The sequence below is a fragment of the Pipistrellus kuhlii genome, unplaced genomic scaffold, assembly GCF_014108245.1.
Source record: "Pipistrellus kuhlii isolate mPipKuh1 unplaced genomic scaffold, mPipKuh1.p scaffold_m20_p_22, whole genome shotgun sequence".
Classification (NCBI taxonomy): Eukaryota; Metazoa; Chordata; class Mammalia; order Chiroptera; family Vespertilionidae; genus Pipistrellus; species Pipistrellus kuhlii.
In genome coordinates, this window is record NW_023425521.1 from 8,839,512 (window position 1) to 8,859,244 (window position 19,733).

General features: G+C 35.6%; 1 protein-coding gene across 8 annotated transcripts in view; it reads right to left on the reverse strand.

Annotated features, from left to right (window-relative positions):
- Positions 1-19,733, reverse strand: part of TANC2 (tetratricopeptide repeat, ankyrin repeat and coiled-coil containing 2) — a 247,611-nt gene that overhangs the window by 107,076 nt on the left and 120,802 nt on the right. For all 8 annotated transcript variants that reach the window (XM_045586331.1, XM_045586332.1, XM_036450637.2 and 5 more), the window contains 3 exons: positions 11,916-12,064; positions 4,862-5,048; positions 3,264-3,527 (listed from right to left, as the gene is read on the reverse strand). In XM_045586331.1, the coding sequence (XP_045442287.1) occupies positions 3,264-3,527; positions 4,862-5,048; positions 11,916-12,064 (600 nt within the window). The remainder of the gene's footprint in view (positions 1-3,263; positions 3,528-4,861; positions 5,049-11,915; positions 12,065-19,733) is intronic.

The window sequence follows — 19,733 nt, forward strand, 5'->3', positions numbered from 1 at the left end:
CCTCAATATGGGAGAATTTTATGCGTAAAATATAGCTAAATATACTTGATTTTAAAAAGAATAAATTTCACAGAAACTGCTGCTACCTGAACCAAGGTGGAAATTAGAATAATTTCTGGCCAGTCTGGGTACTTAACAACTTCAACAAATGAATAAGTATATTATCGATTTATTGAAGTTATTAGGTTAATATACACTAAAAACAGGTATTTCTTCAAAGATCAAGTTATGTTGCCTCAGACTGCTATTTCTAAATCAAAGCCAAGGGAAAATCATTCTAGAAAGAAGTTTAAATATACTTTAAAATTTATTTTAAATTGAGGTACAATTTACATAAGTAAATCTTATGTGTAGAGCTCAATACATTTTTTATACACACACTCATGTCACAAACAGACATACCCATGCAACTACCATTCAGATAAAAATATACTAGTAGAAGGCTCCTTTACTTCCCATCAAAAGTAACCACTACTTTAGCTCTATCACCATAGAAGTGCCATAGCTTTGTCTGTTTTTCTGAACTTTATATAAATATATATACTTCATACATTCCATAATGTTGTCTGAAGCAGTAGTACCTTCTTTTTCATTGTTGTATATAATTTATTTTCTAGTCTACTGTTGACAGACAGTTGAATTTTCAACTTTTGGAAGTTAAGAATAAAACAGATACAAACATCCTGTCTTTTGGTGAACATTACAACTTATTTTTGATGGGAATCCCATATAGGAGTAAAGTTACTAGATTTTAGGTAACATGCATTAATAGCTTTATATGTCTTTAATAGATCTTGCCAAGCAACTTTTTAAAGTGGTAGTATCTATTTATTAATATATTCCCACCAGCAATGTATGACAATTTCAATTGCATTATATCCTCACTATCACTGGCACTGCTATTCCTTTTAATTTTGTGGTTATAAGTATAATAGTAACTTATTGTCAAGAACCGTAAAGGATCTGCTATTTTGCAGATTTACCTAGAATATTGGCATTACCTAGGATTTTTATGTAAATGGAATCATACACTATGTATGTACTTTAAAAAACAAACTGGCTTCTTTCACTAAACATAATTATTTTGAGATTCATTAGTTGTTACAGTGAAGCATCCATCTTATATAAAAACTGCCGTTTGAAATTTTAACCCTGCTATTTTGGCTTCTGTAAATGCTTGCTTGCTTAAATAATAAGAAAAATAAGACTACTCCCATTCCAGAGAGGCCATAAACTATGCCCTACCAGGCATCTTCAAACTATGGCCCGCGGGCCACATGCGGCCTGCAGAGGAGTCTGATCCGGCCCGCCAGGTTTTTTGGGCAGTGAGCGCAGCCGAGGTGTTACAGTAGAAATTAGTAGTTCATATAGTCCGGCCCTCCAGCTCTCTGAGGGACCGTGATCTGGCCCCCACTTTAAAAAGTTTGAGGACCCCTGCTAGACAGAGCTGTCAGTGCTGGAACCAAGCCAGGCCTTGAGATATGGTCTTATGGCCCCTTCCCAGCACATAGGCCTTCTTTTTCAGAAGGTCCAGAAGTCTCATTCCAAACTTGGAAAACAAAGAACTAGAAAAAGTATAAATAGGAAAAATTTATCCATGTTGGGGGCTCAGAATTTAAAAGACACATTTTTCTCTAGGCCTGTGCATAATTATAATAAAATGTAACTCCCCTTTCTCTAAGCATTGCTTGGTTTTTATCCTGTCTTCTGTAATAATAGTATCAATAGTTCATTTCTGTCCTAGCTGGTTTGGCTCAGTGGATAGAGTGTCAGCCTGTGGACTCAAAGGTTCAATTCCAGACAAGGGCACGTGTGGGAGGCAACCAACTGATGTGTATCTCTCTCACAGTGATGCTTCTGTCTCTCCCCTTTCCTTCCTCTCTAAAAAACAACTCCCCCAACAAACAAACAAATAGTTAATTTCTTTTTGTTGCTCAGTAGTATCCATTGCAAAGATATACTATAATTAGTTTATCCATTCACCTGTTGATGGCTATTACAAAAAGATTTGCTATAATTATTCGTATATGTCTTTATGCTTTCATTTGTATACTTAAACTTTTATTTGTATAAATAATATTGGGCTTTTCACCTCACAATGTATTTCTTGTAAGTTATAGCATTCTAGGATTCTAATATGACATTATGGGTAAGGATCAACATATTTAAAAAAGGCCTAGGAGAGAAAATATTCTATCATCATATTAAAGCAAATAATCCTGAAAAATTAATAATAAAATCTTCTGAATTACTGTTCTGTCAAGTGAGGCATTATCTGCATAACCACATGATGACAGATGCTGATAGTCTCCCAGAGGTTGGAACAAAGAGTGATGGTTTAGAAAAGGGATGAAAATGAAAAAGAACTGGGAAAGGCAAGAAGCATTACACTATCACCTGCATAAATAATTATATCTGTGAACTAAGAGCACTTGACTGTAGTCAGTAATTTATTATCTTGTATCAGTAAAATATTCCTCTCCAGTCATTCATCAGGCAAGTGAAAAAGACTAACTGTGATTTTATAGTATGGACAACATTCAAATTATGACACATTTTTAAAATGCCAGAATTCCCAATTATTCTGCAAAAGTTCCTGGTCTGAATTATTAAAAAGTAACTTGGGTGTAGGAAAAATATCTTTAGACATCAATTCTAAATAGCTGCTTAAGAATAATGGTTCTATATTCCAGCCATTTAAACTTCGAAATCATTCCTTTATGACTGATGCTGCTAGTGGTATTTATGAGTTATTCTTTAGCAATGTAGGCACCTGGTAATTCTTTTATAATAAGATAGGACACTGTGAGAACAGTGAGCTCTGAGAATATGGAAGTAGAATTCTTGCCTGTCTGCCACTCCCTCAAACTATAGAGGATGATTTCTGATAATACAAACTCTACTGAAATATATTTCAATTTAATTTAACGTGTTTTTTTTTTTTAAACTTTAAAACCTCAAACTGAAATCCTTTCAAAGACTTCTGTGAGAAAAAAGATTTTCAGAAGTTCAACAATGTACTTTATAGATTCTTTTCCCGATTTTGTGCATGTTTTTATGTATTTTGGGAGAACTAAACAATCAACCTTTTGAGGAACACAAGCCTTCCCCCAAGTTAAAAAAGATATACACATGTATATTATCTAAACACAAAAGAGCAGCTTAATCAAAGAAAATGAATGGGAAATTTAAATACTGTTAGATAATTTATTTTAATTTCAATAGAGATGCTGGTAAAATGATAATTTTTTTTAAAACCTTACCTGCTACTGAATTTGGTCGTGGCATAAGATACAGAGGAATAGACTGTACTGATTGCGATAAAACTGTTTCCAAATTCCTCTCTGGGATCTTATTCAGACTATAGGTGGAAGCTGTCATATTTTCATCTACTCGGTATAAACAGGAATCCATGCTGGATTTTTGAGATTGCCAAGGTTTTAGATTTCCTCCAGATCCTAATTCTTTACTGCTTTCCCCAACATATTTTGTGCGTTCTACATTTTCAGAATAGCTTGTCAACGTAGCTAGAAAAAAAAGAGTAAAATGAATTGTTTAAAACAACAACAACCCTGGAGATTAATCCGTTAGTACTATAAATTCAAGACTAGATAGTAAGAATATTAGTTACATTACTTTTTAAAAGTTACTGATGATCTTTTCATTTCCATCATGAAGTTTAGATAACTGAAACAAAAGTATTTCTCTCACATATTTTCTCTTATCTCTCTAATTTTTATCTTAACAACTCTATTTAAATAAATCAAACAAACTCATACATCAGTGCTAAAGGACAAACAAGGAAGGCCTATCAGTGCTAAAATGTTCAGAATTTCATTAAAAGGAAATTTATTTAATTTTCATGAATTACTGGAGTGCTCCAGAGGTCTCAAAAATATCTTTATATTTATACTCTTTGTATCTTATATTTTCCCTCATTTAAATTTATTTCCTGGTCCTTTATATATAACGAAGAATTAGGGAAAAACAAAACAAAACAAAAAAACAGTCCCTAAGAAGAAGCTAACAGAGGAGAAAGAATGTGTCCTAATAAGGAGGCAATACAGGGCCTTGTTTGTATACTTGAACTGTAGTTCTAATCCTATCTGGTCCCTTAATGAAATCAAACAAAAACTGAAAAGGCTTCTAGAACTTTATTGAGTCTTATAACTAATTATAAATAGGAATTATGAACAGGAAAATTTCCATCAACCTTAGATATGGAAAGGCTCAAATACATTAAAATGTAACTTATAAAAATCTCAGCAATAATTATAAAACAAGAATATCATCCCAGTTGAGTTTTTAAATGTTAATTCATATTCTCTTCTTTCATTTTAAATATTTCTATTGTTAAAAGGAGAGACCTAAGTTCATGAGGTAATTTCCATGTTTCTTTTCAATGAAGTTTTCTCTTTGGAAAATTAAGTGGAGTTCTGAACTTTATAGTAGCAAGGAAAGAAGGTAAATTACAAAGGAAGACAACCTGGTTGCCTTCCTGCCTTGTAGCTCTTGATCAAAATATGTTCTCCTTGCATTTGAGAATTAAGTGCTGCTAACCAGTCTCCATACCCCCACTGATATTAGGGAGCCCCGTGCCACAGCAACATCTCCCTGTCAACTCCATCAGAGTGGGCAGTCACCATCAGGCTTCTCAAAATATCAGTGGCCCCCATCTCCACTTAGTCATGAATTATCCTCTTTATATATTGTCTCTATTACCCTTTTTATATTTTCCTGGATTCAATTTGTTAAAGAGTTTTGTTAAGGATAATAAATACCAGCTTTTTTGAAAACTGTAAGCTTGTGTAATTATTTTTTTTAAAAAGACATAAAATGATTAACATAAAAACCAACTCACCAATGATGCCACTATCTCTGCTTTCGAGGGTGGAGGTTGGACTAGTGACAGCACCATAGCTGCAGTCCTTGGCTGTTGCATTTGTACTGACTGGTGGGAGGGTGGAACAGGGGCTACTAGCTGGTGGAGAGGCAGTGCTGCTAGTCAAGGTGGAACAGGGACTTATCCGCTGGGTGATTGCTGAGGTCTGAAAAATCGGAATGAAAAATAAGATAAACTCACCAGCTGTTAAAGTAAAATATTATCTTATGGTAAAACATAATCTTTGATGAGAAAAAGAAGAAAATCTGCATGCAGCTTTTACATTTATTGAGATTCTATTTGTTTTTGCCTTCTAGGATAAGATATTCTGCATTCTACAATTAAGGTGATACTTAAACTTAAAATAAGCAGGGACTGCGGCCAGTTTTTCTGCCTAGGAAATTTCTAGTAACAAGTATTCTTTATCATTAACATGAATTAATGAAAAACATTTTTAAAAAAAATATATATTTTTTATTTTTTTACAGAGAGGAAAGGAGAGGGATAGAGTTAGAAACATCGATGAAAGAGAAACATTAATCAGCTGCCTCCTGCACACCTCCTACTGGGGATGTGCCCGCAACCAAGATACATGCCCTTGACCAGAATCGAACCTAGGACCTTTCAGTACACAGGCTGATGCTCTATCCTCTGAGCCAATCAGGGTAGGATTGGAAAACATTTTAAAATTAAGTACAAGTTGATTGTGCTAAGTTTCCAATCAAAACTTCTGAAAGCTTGGAACTTTGTCTTGTTCATAATTTTTCTTTGGATAGAAAAAAAAACCCTCCAGCTGAGAAAAATTTTAAAAAAGGTTCATAATGCAAATAAGTGTGTTTTGGAAACATAGGTGGCTGTCCAGAAACAATAAATGAATGCAGGAAAATACTTTAATCTAAAAGTTAGTCTAATAAAATAGATCAAACAATATTAATTTAATTAAAAACTAAATTTTTCTGTAGAAACTGATTGCTGACTAAGATCTCTTTATATCCTGAGTAATTCTTACACTTGAATTTACCTCCTTTTTAAGTTTTTGATGGGGAAGAATAAAAATAATCACAAAAAAGATTGAATTATGGTGGTAATATATTCTGATTTAATGAATTTAATAGTAATTCAATTTTCTTTAGCTCTTTCTACTCAAATAAATTACTAACATAATGAATAAAAGTACTATTTTTTTCAAAGACTAAAGAAATTCTATCCTTTTCAAAATGTGTGTTCAGTGACAAAAATCACATGAAAGAAAACTGATGATAAATTTCACATCTTTAATTCTTAATTTTAAAAGAAGCTTTTCAACTTCTTTAAATAAAGTTTTCATATTCTCTCTGCTAAAATTGAAGATTTACATTTAATATTTGATTGGAAAAGGTGTTCATTACTAGATATGAGGATATTAAGGCTCTTTGACTCACCCTAATATATTGTTACATGTAATCCCTTGTATTAAATAATTTGTGAAGTCAGGTTTTTATTTTCATTTATATGCTATAAGCAGATCATAAAAGATATATTCAGCTCAACAAGCACAAGTGACATTCTCAGAATCCTACATCCAAGTAAATCTCTTCAATCATATCAAAAATATGGAACTGATTTTTCCTAAAACATAAGCTATCAAATATATGCCATTTCTTTTCTACTATAGAATTTTTCTCCAGAGTAGGAAGGAGTTTCAATTTCTTTATAATCCCCTCTATCTTTACAAAATATCAGAAGAATGATTTTTAACTGGGCATGCAGTAGAATCACCTGTGGAATGACAAAAACAAAGCAATGTTTCCTCTCTTTTTTTACTGAATTTATTGGGGTGACATTGGTTAGTAAAATTATATAGGCTTAAGGTGTATAATTCTATACATCTGTATACTATACCCCAAGTCAAGTCTCCTCCCATCACCATTATATCGATATCTTCTACCTCCATTTTCCCTCTGGGAATCATCATACTGCTGTGTCTGTGAGTTGTTTTTTCCCCTTAATCCCTTTATCTTTTTCAATGAGTTCCCAAACTCCTTCCCCTCTGACAGCTGTCAGTTCTCTGTATCTATGAGTCTATTTCTATTTTGATTATTAGATTCCACATAATGAGTGAAATCGTATATTTATCTTTCTCTGACTGGCTTATTTCACTTAGTATAATGCTCTTCCGGTTCATTCATGTTGTCACAAATAGTAACATTTACTTCTTTTTAATGGCATAGTAGTATTCCACTGTGCAAATGTATCACAGCATTTTTATCTACTCATCCACTGATGGACATCTGGGCTGCTTCCAGATCTTGGGTATTGTAAGTAATGCTGCAGTGAACATAGGAATGCATATATTCTTTGGAATTACTGCTCTGGGTCTCTTGGGATATATCCCCAGATGAGGAATTGCTGAGCCATAAGAGTTCCATTTTAATTTTTTGAGGTAACTCCATACTGTTTTCCACAGTGGCTGTACAAATCTGCATCTCCACCAACAGTGCATGAGAGTTCTCTTTCTCCACATGCTCGCAAGCACTTCTTGTCTGTTGGTTTATTTTTTCTTTTTCTTCTTTTCATTTTTTCTTCTCTCCTCATCCCCCCAGCCTCAGTGTATTACAGTGATTTCCACAGGCGCCTCTTCACTGGGAGTCAGCCACCCTTTCAACCTCTGGCTTCTAGGCCAAGTGTGCTCACTTAAGGGTCCTTTCCTGTAAGACGATCTCATGGAGACTGGGCCAAGCCCGGAAAAGCCCAGCCAACGCCTAAGAGGCGAATCTACTCCCAAAGGGCTGACACTAGTTGCCAAGAGCTGAGGCCCAGCCTCTAAGATCTCAATTTGTCTGAACAGACAAAGTCATTGCCGAAGGGTGGAGCCTAGCCCTGAGAACCGAACCCAGTCCCAAAGGATGGAGCCACCCCAGATCCGAACAGCTGTAGCAATCTCAAAGGGAGGAGCCTAGCCTCTGTTGATTTATTGATGACAGCCATTCTAATAGGTGTGAGGTGATATTTCAGTGTAGTTTTAATTTGCATTTCTCTGATGATTATTACTGTGGAGCATCTTTTCATATGACTATTGGCCACTTATATGTCCCTTTTGGAGAAGTGTCTATTCCAGTCCTTTGCCCATTTTTTAATTGGATTTTTTTTTGGTTTTGAGTTTTATAAGTTTTGTTTTTTAAAAAATATATTTTGGATATTAAGCCTTTATCAGATGTATCAGCAAATATGTTCTTCAATTTGAATTTTTTCTTGTTTCTTGAGATATGCCTGTACCACTATGAGTTTCCTTCTCAAGACTGCTTTTGCTGTGCCCCAAAGATTTTGGATTGTTGTGTTCTCATTTGTTTCAAGTTATCTTTTGATTTGTCCCTTGATCTCATTGTTGACCCATTCATTGTTTAGTAACATGTTATTTAGCCTCCACATTTTTGTGTGTTTTTCTGTGTGTTTTTTTTCCTTGTGATTGATTTCTAGTTTCATGGCATTATGGTCAGAGAAGATGCTTGATGTTAATTTCAATCTTCTTAAATTTATTGGAACTTGTTTTGTGTCCTAACCATGTGGTTTAATCCTAGAAAATGCCCTAACTGGTTTGGCTCAGTGGATAGAGAGTCGGCCTGCGGACTGAAGGGTCCCAGGTTTGATTCCAGTTAAGGACATGTACCTTGGTTGCAGGCACATCCCTAGTAGGGGGGTGTGCAGGAGGCAGCTGATTGATGTTTCTCTCCCATCGGTGTTTCTGACTATCCCTCTCCATTCCTCTCTGTAAAAAAAAAATCAATAAAATATTATTTTTTAAAAGAAAAAATGTCACAGATGCACTTAAAAAGGATGTATATTCTGCTGCTTTGAGGTGAAATGCTCTGAAGATATCAATTAAATACATCTGATCTAGTGTGTTATTTAAGGCCACAGTTTCCTTGTTGATTTTCTGTCTGAAAGATTTATCCATTGTTGTCAATTGGGTGTTAAAATCCCTACTATGCTAGGCTGGTGTGGCTCAATAATTGAGTGTCCATCTATAAACCAGAAGGTCACAGTTTGATTCCCAATCAGGGCACATGCCTGGGTTATGCGCTGGAACCCCAAAAGGGAGTGTGCAGGAGGCAGCTGATTAATGATTCTCTCTCATCATTGATATTTCTTTCTCTCTCTCTCTCCCGTCCTCTTTGAATTCAATAAAATTATATTTTTTTAAAATTCCCCACTAAGACTGTATTATTGTCCATCTCTCCCTTTACATTCATCAAGATTTGCTTTACATATTTAGGCACTCCTATGTTGAGTGCGTAAATGTTTATGAGGTTATATCCTTTTGTTAGACTGCTCCCTTCATCATTATATAGTGTCCTTTTTTTTGGTCTCTTTTATTTTAAAGTCTATTTTGTCAAATATAAGTATTGTTACCCCAGCTTTTTACCCCTTTTCATTTGCATGAAATATAAGCATTCTATCTTTGTTAGTACACTGTCTAGCTCAGAAGAAATGTCACTAAATGAACATGACCTCCTACTACACAGTAATCTTCCTAAGGCTTGAACTTCTATTATTAATTTAGTCACTTTCTTCTGTGGTTCCAAGATAGTATTATGGTATACTATACTCCAAGAAGGCTATCATTTAGCTTTATTATTAACTAGAGACCCAGTGCACAGATTCATGCACTGGTAGGGTCCCTCGGCCTGACCTGTGAGGATTGGGCCAAAACCTGCTCTCTGACATCCCCCAAGGTGTCCTGGATCCAAGAGGGCCCAGACCAGGCCAAGGACCCCACCTATGCACGAATCCACGCCCTGGGCCTTTATATGCATATAAGATCTTTGGTTAATCTCTTCCCACCCTCCCCCTCTCCCCTTCCCTCTGAGATTCATCAGTTTGTTCCATGTTTCAATGCCTGTGGTTTCTACTTCTGTGTTGAGCGTCTGTCCCCTGGTGGTCAGTACGCATCATAGCTACTGGCCGGTTGGCTGGTCGGCCAGTTGGCCGGTCACTTAGGCTTTTATATATATAGATACTTTGCCTTTGTTTAATACTATACAGTTTTAAAAATTTTAATATTTCATTTGCTCATTTATTAACTAAGTATAAGACATATTATTTCCCTCATTTAAGAAATTTGAAAATGGAAGTATGAAAGCTATGAAGTAGCTTATTTTTTACATATACATATAGCTTATATACTTATGTACTAACTAAAGGCCCGGTACATGAAATTCATGCAATTGGGGGGGGGGGGGTGTCCCTCAACCCAGCCTGCACCTTTTCCAATCTGGGACATCCCTCTCACAATCCAGGACTCCTGGCTCCCAACCATTCATCTGCCTGTCTGCCTGTCTGCCTGTCTGCCTGATTGCCCCTAACCGCTTCTGCCTGCCAGCCTGATCACTCCCTAACTACTCCCCTGCCAGCCTTATTGATGCCTAACTGCCCTCCCCTGCCAGCCCGATTGCCCCTAACTGCTCTCCCCTGCTGGCCTGGTCACCCCTAACTGCCCACCCCTGCAGGCCTGATCACCCCCAACTGCCCTCCCCTGCAGTTCTTATCCCTCCCAACTGCCCTCCCCTGTAGGTCTGGTCATTCCCAACTGCTCTCCCCTACAGTCCTGGTCATCTCCAACTGCCCTCCCCTACAGGCCTGGTCAACCCTAACTGCCCTCCCCTGCAGGCCTGGTCACCCCTAACTGCCCTTCCCTGCTGGCCTGGTTGCCCCCAACTGTCCTCCCATGCAGGCCTGGTCCCCCCCAAATGCCCTCGCCTGCAAGCCTGATCCCTCCAACTGCCCACCCCTGTGTCCCTTCCAACTGCCCTTCCCTGCAGGCCTGGTCATTCCCAACTGCTCTTCCTTGCAGAACTGGTTGCCCCTAACTGCCGACCTGGTCACCCCTAACTTCCCTCCACTGCAGGCTTGGTTTTCCCCAATTGCCCTCCCCTGTATGCCTGGGTCCCCCCAACTGTCCTCCCCTGCAGGCCTGGTCACCCCTAACTGCCCTCCCTTTTAGGGCTGGTCCCTCCCAAGTGCCCTTCCCTGCTAGCCTGATTGCCCTCAACTTCCCTCCCCTGCTGGCCATTTTTTGTCCATCTTATGTGTTGGGGTGATGGTCAATTTGCATATTACCTCTTTATTATATGGGATAATATTACATATTATTTTATACCCTTTATTTATATGGCATTTTACAGCTTACAAAGTATTTTAATATCTATGATTTAACTTGATCCTAACAACAATCCTGTCAGTGTTATTATTCATATTACACTGGAATAGTATGGTTCTTAACAGATTGCCTAGATTTAAATATTATTAAACCACTTTCTGGCAGTGAGTTTCCATTTTTTTAATATCTAAAAATATAAATGGACTCTACTATATTTGTTTATAAGGAAGCTTAAACATATATACAGTAGGTCCTTGGGTTATGTTGGAGATCCATTCTTACTGCGTGACATAATGCAATTTTCACCATAAGTTGGAACCCTCCTACGTAAGCATCTACGTCATTCACATGGAGCACATACACAGCAGTAAATGAAGTGAAACAGTAAAAATGAAATAAAAGAAAGGTAACAATTCCTGACCTTTACTTGTGGTAAGTAAATAATAAAAAACATTAAGCACATATGTACAATACATACATCGAAATGACGGAACTTTTTTTTTTAATATATAAATAAATGGAAGATAGCAACATAACCATGAAAAGACATACGTTGAGTCCAATGTAACCCAAGAACTGCCTGTATATCAATTTTACTGATTGGTTTATTTATGCATTCCTTTTCTCATTCATTCAATAAACGAATCAAAACCTTAACATTTTTTAAAGCTAAGAATGAAACTTAAAAATGTTTTATAAACTGAACAGATAAAGTAATTATAGAAAATTAAGTTATATCTTCAGGTATCAAAAAGCATTCAACAATTGGGATTATTCATCTCAAAACACACACACACACACACACACACACACACACACACACGTGACATTTGCCCTTTCATGATTTAACAGGTTGATTTAGCCCATGTTTCAGAGAATTGGTGACAAGCAGTTTACCTGATTTTCATCTTCTACTTCCATGTTGTATTGGTCATCTGGCTGAACTTCTGTGACTTTCTCTCCAAGGAGGAAACCCAGACGAGTCATGAGTGTGTTTGCTGCCTCATCTACAGATGGAGGGGGACCAAGTTCCTGTTCAGCATCACCTGAAACAGGAACACACCGAAACATAAACTTTACAAAATAAAATGGCTATTTCTACAACTATTATTACATTTAGCTTGGTTATTTCCTTTGTTTCCACATTGTAAATCCAAAATAACAGGGTCCCTGTCTAGAACCTGACTTTTCCACATTTACACATTATAACTGATAAACTCTACGCAGATTATCCTCTATTTATTTACTTAAAATGACTTGGAGAAAATGTTTTTGTAACTTACTGAATAAAAAAAGTTTCCTATTTCTTTGGCAGTTAGCCTTCCAATATAGTCCTTATTTTGGGATCTAGTTCCTGGCCATAATCACCACCTTTGTTCAGTTTTGTTTGTTTTTCTTTAGAGTTTGTGTAACTATTCTTAATTTTTAAATTAAATGAGTTCAAACTTACAAAAAAAGTTTCAAGATAATACAAATAATATTTTTTCCTTAACAATCTGAAAGTATTGACATGATGTCCCATTATCCCCAGATCTTATGTATTTCCTATAAACAAAGACATTCTCTTATGTAACTATAGTACCAGCAGAGAAATCAGGAAACTAACATTTTACATTATTATGATTTCATGCACAGACCCCATTTAAATTTTAACATTTGTCCCAGTAATGTGAAAGGATCCAACAATTTAGGATTAATCATTGCATTTAGTGTTCAGTTCTCTTTTATTTCTTTTGATCTGGAACAGTTTCTCAGTCTTAACTTTCATGACCTTGGCACTTTTGAAGATTATAGGCCAGTTGTTTTGCACAATGCCCCTTAATTTGAGTTTATCTTATGTTACCTCATGATTTGACAAAAGTACTGCTGTGTTAACTTTGATTGCTTGGTTATGGTAGTGTCTGTCAGATTTCTCTACTCTAAAATTACACTTTTTCTCTTTGTAGTGAATAAGTATTTTTCAAGGGGATACTCTGAGACTATGTAAATACCCCCTTCTTCAACAAACTCCCAAACTAAAAAAAATATTTTTGTGATAAACACATTTGTCATTTTAACTATTTTTAAGTATACAATTCAGTGGCATTAAGTACTTTGAAAATGTTGTACAACCTTTTCTACTATCCATTTCCAAACTTTTTAATCTTCCCCCAAAGAAACTCTTTGCCCATTAAATAATAACTCCCAATTCCCCCCCTTACTACCCTGTTTTCCCGAAAATAAGACAGTGTCTTATATTAATTTTTGCTCCCAAAGATGCGCTAGGTCTTATTTTCAGGGGATGTCTTATTTTTCCATGAAGAAGAATACAGTACACATTTATTGTTAAGTGAAAATAAAGGAAATTTATTTTCGGTACGGTAGTACGGTAGTTGTCAACACAAACCAGATAAACTATGAATCCTACAGTATGAAGAATTTACTCATTTATTCAATGACAATCATGTTATCATCTTCTGGAACATCATAACAACAATCCAATTCCTGAATTTCCTGGTGAATTTCTTGTGGGGGCCTTACTTCTGGGGGGATGCCTTATATTTCACTCAGAAGGAAACCTGTAAGTAGGTCTTATTTTCGGAGGATGTCTTATTTTCGGGGAAACATGGTAGTACCTAGTATCTTCTCTTCTACTTTCTGTCTCTGTGAATTTGCCTATTCTAGGTATCTCATATGAGTACAAACAAATAATATTAGTCTTTTTATGTCTAGCTTATTTCACTTTGTGTAATGTTTTCAAGGTTTCTTCATGTTTTAGCATATATCAGAATTTCACTTTTTTATTTCACCCCTTTTTATGACTAATATTCCCCTGTGTGTATATAAAATTTAGTTTACCTATTCATCTGATGTTGGACACGTGGGTTGTTTCAACATCTACTATCTTATGAATAATGATAGTATATACACTGTTGTGCAAGTATAAGTCTGAATCTCTCTTCAACAAATTTTTCCTACTTTTAGCATCCATTAATTTTCTTAGTTGAATTAATTGTCACCATACTTGCCAAAGAGTGATTTTTCTAAATTAATTACTCTTTCTATGGTGTACTTTCATCTATCCATCCATCCAAACTCAAAGATTCCTATCTTATTCAATGAGTTATAATTTGTTACTACCATTAATTATTTTGTTGCTTTGTCCTGGGAAAGCTCTTTCAATTTTGACATATCCCTGTCATTTTCTGAGCACTTCTTTACTTTCTGGCATAAGATGCTTGAGGCTCATCTTGTACTCTCCCTGCCTGGAATGAGTATTTTTCCCCAAGAAGCCCTGGTTCTTTTTAGTGAAGAAAGGTATATAGAATATCACTTATGTTCACTTCTATTAGGATGTCATTGTTCTCCAAGTCCACTCAGTGGACTAAGTCAGTATACTCATACACGTACATACATATATGTATGCATACATAAACATGCACATTTGTTTATACAACCCCTCCTAAAATTCACAGTGGTGCTCTAATTCAAATTAAATTCCATACAGTTAATGGTAGTTTTTCTCCTTTTCAAAGCTGTAACTCTGTTCCCCCATAATGACAAATCTGGCTCTCATTATCCTTAGTTACTTCATCTAGTCCCCCTACATGTAACAAATTTCACTGTTGTTCATTGCCACCCTGCACACAGGTGCTCTACTTATCCTGATTGGGTTCCTATCCTATGCCAGAGAGACCTGACTTTCCCCACAGACAATTTTTCAAAATTGGTATATATAATTAACATACCATAAACTATCACAAAGTGTACAATTCAGTGCCTTTCAGTAAAGTTATCAACCATCACCGCTCTCTAATCCAAGAATATTTTCATCACTCCGAAAATAAAACCCTTTCAGGTTCATTTTGGCCCTGAAAATAGGACCCTTAAAATTCCTCCCCCCCTCCTCCCCCCGCCTGTCTGTTTGCCCCACAAAGCGTGCTTGTTCAGTTGTTTGGTCATCCTCCCTAACCCCCCTGCCAGCCTGTTCATAGGCAGCCATCTTGTGAGAGCATGAGGGTTAATGCGCATATTACTTCTTTATTATCTAGGATGATCATCAAAACTATACTGAAATACCACTACACATGTGCAGCGCAGAACAGCACACAAAACAAAGAAAAAATGTAGTATACTAGTTAATGTTTTAAAAGAGTGTTTTATTTCTGGAATAATATTGATAGTAGTATTCTATATAATAAAAGGCTAATATGCAAATAGGTCAAATGGCAGAATGACTGGTCATTATGACATGCCCTGATCACCAGGGGGCAGAAGCTCAATGCAGGAGCTGTCCCCTGGTGGTCAGTGGGAGTACTGCTCAGCCAGAAGCTGGACTCATGGCTAGCTAGCGCAGTGGCAGTGGCGGTGCCTCTCCCACCTCTGCGGCAGCACTAGGATGTCTGACTGATGGCTTAGGCTCCCGGACTGCAAGAGGGTACAGGCCAGGCTGAGGGACCCTCCCCAAGTGCACAAATTTCATGCATTGGGCCTCTAGTTAGTAATAATAACAACAACAATAACTAACAGTTATTGAGATATTACTATCTGGTACTTTTCTAAGTGTTTCATGTGTCTTAAATAATTTAATCTCTACATTTCTTATCTTACGAGAGTAAAAGGGAGGCACACAAAGATTAAATCCTTAACTACAGTTCCAGAATTAGGCAAGTAAGGAGAGTCAATATTAGTCCACGTTGGTTGGCTCCTAGAATAATTACCTCATTATTTTGCCAAGAAATATATTATTATTGAGTATAAGTTGTTTATATGGTTATTTTATTATTTTCATCTTTAATAGTATCCAGCAGAAATATCGGATGATAGACAACATAGGAAAACATTCATTCAATAAATATTTACTGAGTACTTTCTGCGCATAGCACTATGTTATGAACAATGGAGCATGATCCCTATCTTGAGGAGATTATAATCTCATGGGGGAAATTTGTAAAAAAAAAAAAAAAAAAATTAATTAAATCATAGTAAATTAAACTCTGTGAGAACTGTGTAGGCATGATATAAAAAACTGTAAATAAAAAAAAAAGCAAGTGCTGAATATTCAGAACACTTTGTTTTTTTTCTTCTTTAAAAAAATTAAATTAAGTTTATTAGAGTAACATTGGTCAATACATTAAATGAGTTTCAAGTGTGCTTTTATTTTTCTTGATGACACCAATTCTCCTTTCAGAGGTGGTTTATGCTTTCAACATTTGCAAAAACTATCTTTACTTAAAGTAAAGTAGCCAAACTGTGGAGGGATTAAACTATAATTAAATCTGTGCCAAAACATAAAAATAGACACATAGATCAGTGGAACAGAATAAAGAGCCCAGACTAAACCCACACATATATGGTCAATTAACTTATGACAGAGGCAAAAATTTCGTCTCTTCAATAAATTAGACTACTATCTTATACAATGCATAAAAATTAACTCAAAATAAATTAATACTTGAATATAAGACCTGAAACCATAAAACTAAAAGAAACCATAGGCAGTAATTCATCACGGCTTGGTGATGAATTTTTTGGATCTGATTCCAAAGGCAAGGGAAACAAAAGCAAAAATAAATAAGTGGGACTTCAGCAAATTAATTAGCTTCTGCACAAAGGAGGAAACCATCTATATATACATGAAAGACTAAGTGACCCACTGACCAGCGGTACATATAACACACACTGGTAATTTAAAAATAAATGTTGACTCACACATGCGCAATACATATAAGCTCTTGCTGGCGCCAATTGCAAGCGTGTTTCAATCTGTTATTGTTGATTGTGAATTTAGTTGTTTTTGTAGACATTCTGAAGCTGAAAGAAAGCGGTATGTTGACAGGGTATGTCTGAAGACCATTAATAAATCACAAAGACAAACTCTAGGCAGAGTAGGAATATTCCTATCTAAACCCGTTCTCAGTCATGGTCAGTGATATGTTTGTTGTTTTCTCTTGAGTTCGAAGAGCGTGTGATGTTAAAGTTGTAAATATTTCAATACAAGAGAAATTAGTCAAGCACTCTGAAAGTGTTTTTACTCTTAATGTGGTATACAGGGAGATATTATAAGTTTAATCAATTTATCATTGTTTTTATCAATGTTGTTTTTATATGTTTTTGTTGTTTTTATAAAATTTCTGTTATTGTTTATTTATTAATCAATTTGTATATTATTTTCATATACATTTTACTAATTTTCTTTCATCTTTGACTCTTATATTATAGATAAAGGGCAAATAATGATATTGAAATATTTCTTCTAATTAATTTCCTTTCAATGTGAATGAATCCATGCACTGGGCCACTTAGTCACAAAATAAAAAGACAAGCTACTAAATCAGAGAAGATATTTACAAATCATATATCTAATAAAGGGTTGATATTCAAAATATATAAAGAACTCATACAACTATAACAACAGAATATAACCAATCCAATTAATAAAATGGGCAGAAGATCCGAAGAGACATTTTTCCAAAGAAGATATACAGATGTTCACCAGGCACATGAAAAGATGCTCAATATCACTAATTATCAGGGAAATGCAAATCAAAACCACAATGAGATATTACCACAATGAGATATAGCTATCATCAAAAAGTCAAGAAATGACAAGTGTTGATGAGGATGTGGAGAAAAGGGAACCTCTATGTACTGCTGGTGGGAATATAAATTGCTACAGGCACTATGGAAAACAGTATGGAGGGTCCTCAAAAAATTAAACATAGAATTATCATATGATCCAGCAATTCCACTTCTGGGTATTCATCCAAAGGAAACAAAAACAGTAATTCAAACAATATAATTTTTAATAGCCAAGATATGGAAACAATCTAAGTGTCCATCAATAGATGAATGGATAAACATGTGGTGTACACATACACGCAATACTACTCAGCCACAAAGAATGAATTCTTGCCATTTGCATCAACATGGATGAACCTTGAGAGTATTATGCTAAGTTAAATAAGCCAGACAGAGAAAGACAAATATAGCATGATTTCACTTATATGTAGAATCTAAAAAAAGAAATACCCCCCCCCCACACACAAATATATACAGAGAACAGATTGGTGGTTGCCAGAGGGAACAGGGTTGGTGAAAATGGGTAAAGAGGGTCAAGAGGTACAAACTTTCTTATATAAAATAAATAAGTCACAGGTATATAATGTACAGCATAGGGACTATAGTCAATAATATTGTATTGCATATTTAAAAGTTGCTAGGAGATTGAATCTTACACGTTCTCATCACAGGAAAAAAATTGTAAATTGTATGGTGACAGGTGATAACTAGACTTATTATGGTGATCTTTCACATCGTATACAAATATCAAGTCATTATGTTGTATATCTGAAAATATTATATGTCAATTGTACTTCAATAAAAAGCTGTGCCAAAAAATAAATGTCTAATAGCTAAGGTACCCAAACCCCTAATCTGTACTCCATAATGGCAGGCTATGCAGTCTAGTTTCACAGACTCCTTTATTTCTCAGAATTCTCTTACCATTTTCACATCGGGCTGTTTACATTTCCTTTAGAATCTGTTAATTATAAACTGCTTGTTCTCATCTATATCAAATTGCTCAGAAATTTGTATCACATTTAATCAAATAAAGAAACCCATGCTTTCTAACAGTTATAAAACCTATGATTAGCTTGATTAGCTTGGTTCAATTGCCAAAGCAAACCTGGTTAATATTCATTTCTTAGTTCTTAAATGATTACCTAAATTTTTCCTTTCCTGATGAATGTTGGAAAATGGGTGACTGCTAAAAGCAGAAGATGTTATTTGTCACAGCAAGTACTGGCTCTTCCACATCTTCCCCACTCCCCAAACTAAGTTCCTGATTGTGAGAATCACTGCCTACAAGTGATCAAGAATCAAAGCAACCAACCATCAGCTCAACTCTACTCACTGAGTGGCTGACTTTAAAGCATTCCTACCCTTTTCTTAGTTTCTTTGGGCAAACTTGAAGAAGAAGGAGTAGAAACAGATGAAACAATTGTTGAAATCAGGGTCTGGGTACATGGTGGGTTGTTTGGGTATGCTTAAAACTTTACACAACAAAAATTATTTTCTGGCTTGGCCATGAGACTTTACTTGGACCCTGGACTGTTATGAAAAAGGCTTGAAATGTGCATGTGCACTTGGGCTTACATTCTTGCGCTCAGGTGACTCACCAAAAGAAGAGCTTCTCTCCACCTGATGCTCCTTCAGCCTGAGCCCCAGAATGAACACCCACAGATCTGAGCCCAACTTGAGCCCTAGAGCTGAACATGCAGCCAGAAAAAGAGCTATGCCAATCAATATTTACAAATCCATGGGTAAGAAAAAAAATGCTTATTTTTTTGTTGTAATGCATTCTAGGTAGATTTGTTACAAAGTATTATTGAGCACTTAAATTTTAGATAGTTAATTTGCCTCAAATACAATCACAACTTAAGTAGCAGAACACATGAAATCCTGGTAGGTTTTTCCTACCATGTATTTTCTGATCAGTATAATCACTGCTTTACCTTCATAGATACTTATTTCTAGTTGTCACTTTACTCCAGATTCTTTTCTATTTCTTACTCATCTATTGATCTTCTCTTTTTAAAATTATAATTTACATAAATCATATTCTTATGAAGTATACAACTGAATAAATTTTGACAAATTTATACATCTGTGAAAACTGCCTTTAAAATCAAGACACAGAGAGAACATTTCTATCATCTCTGTAAGTTTCCT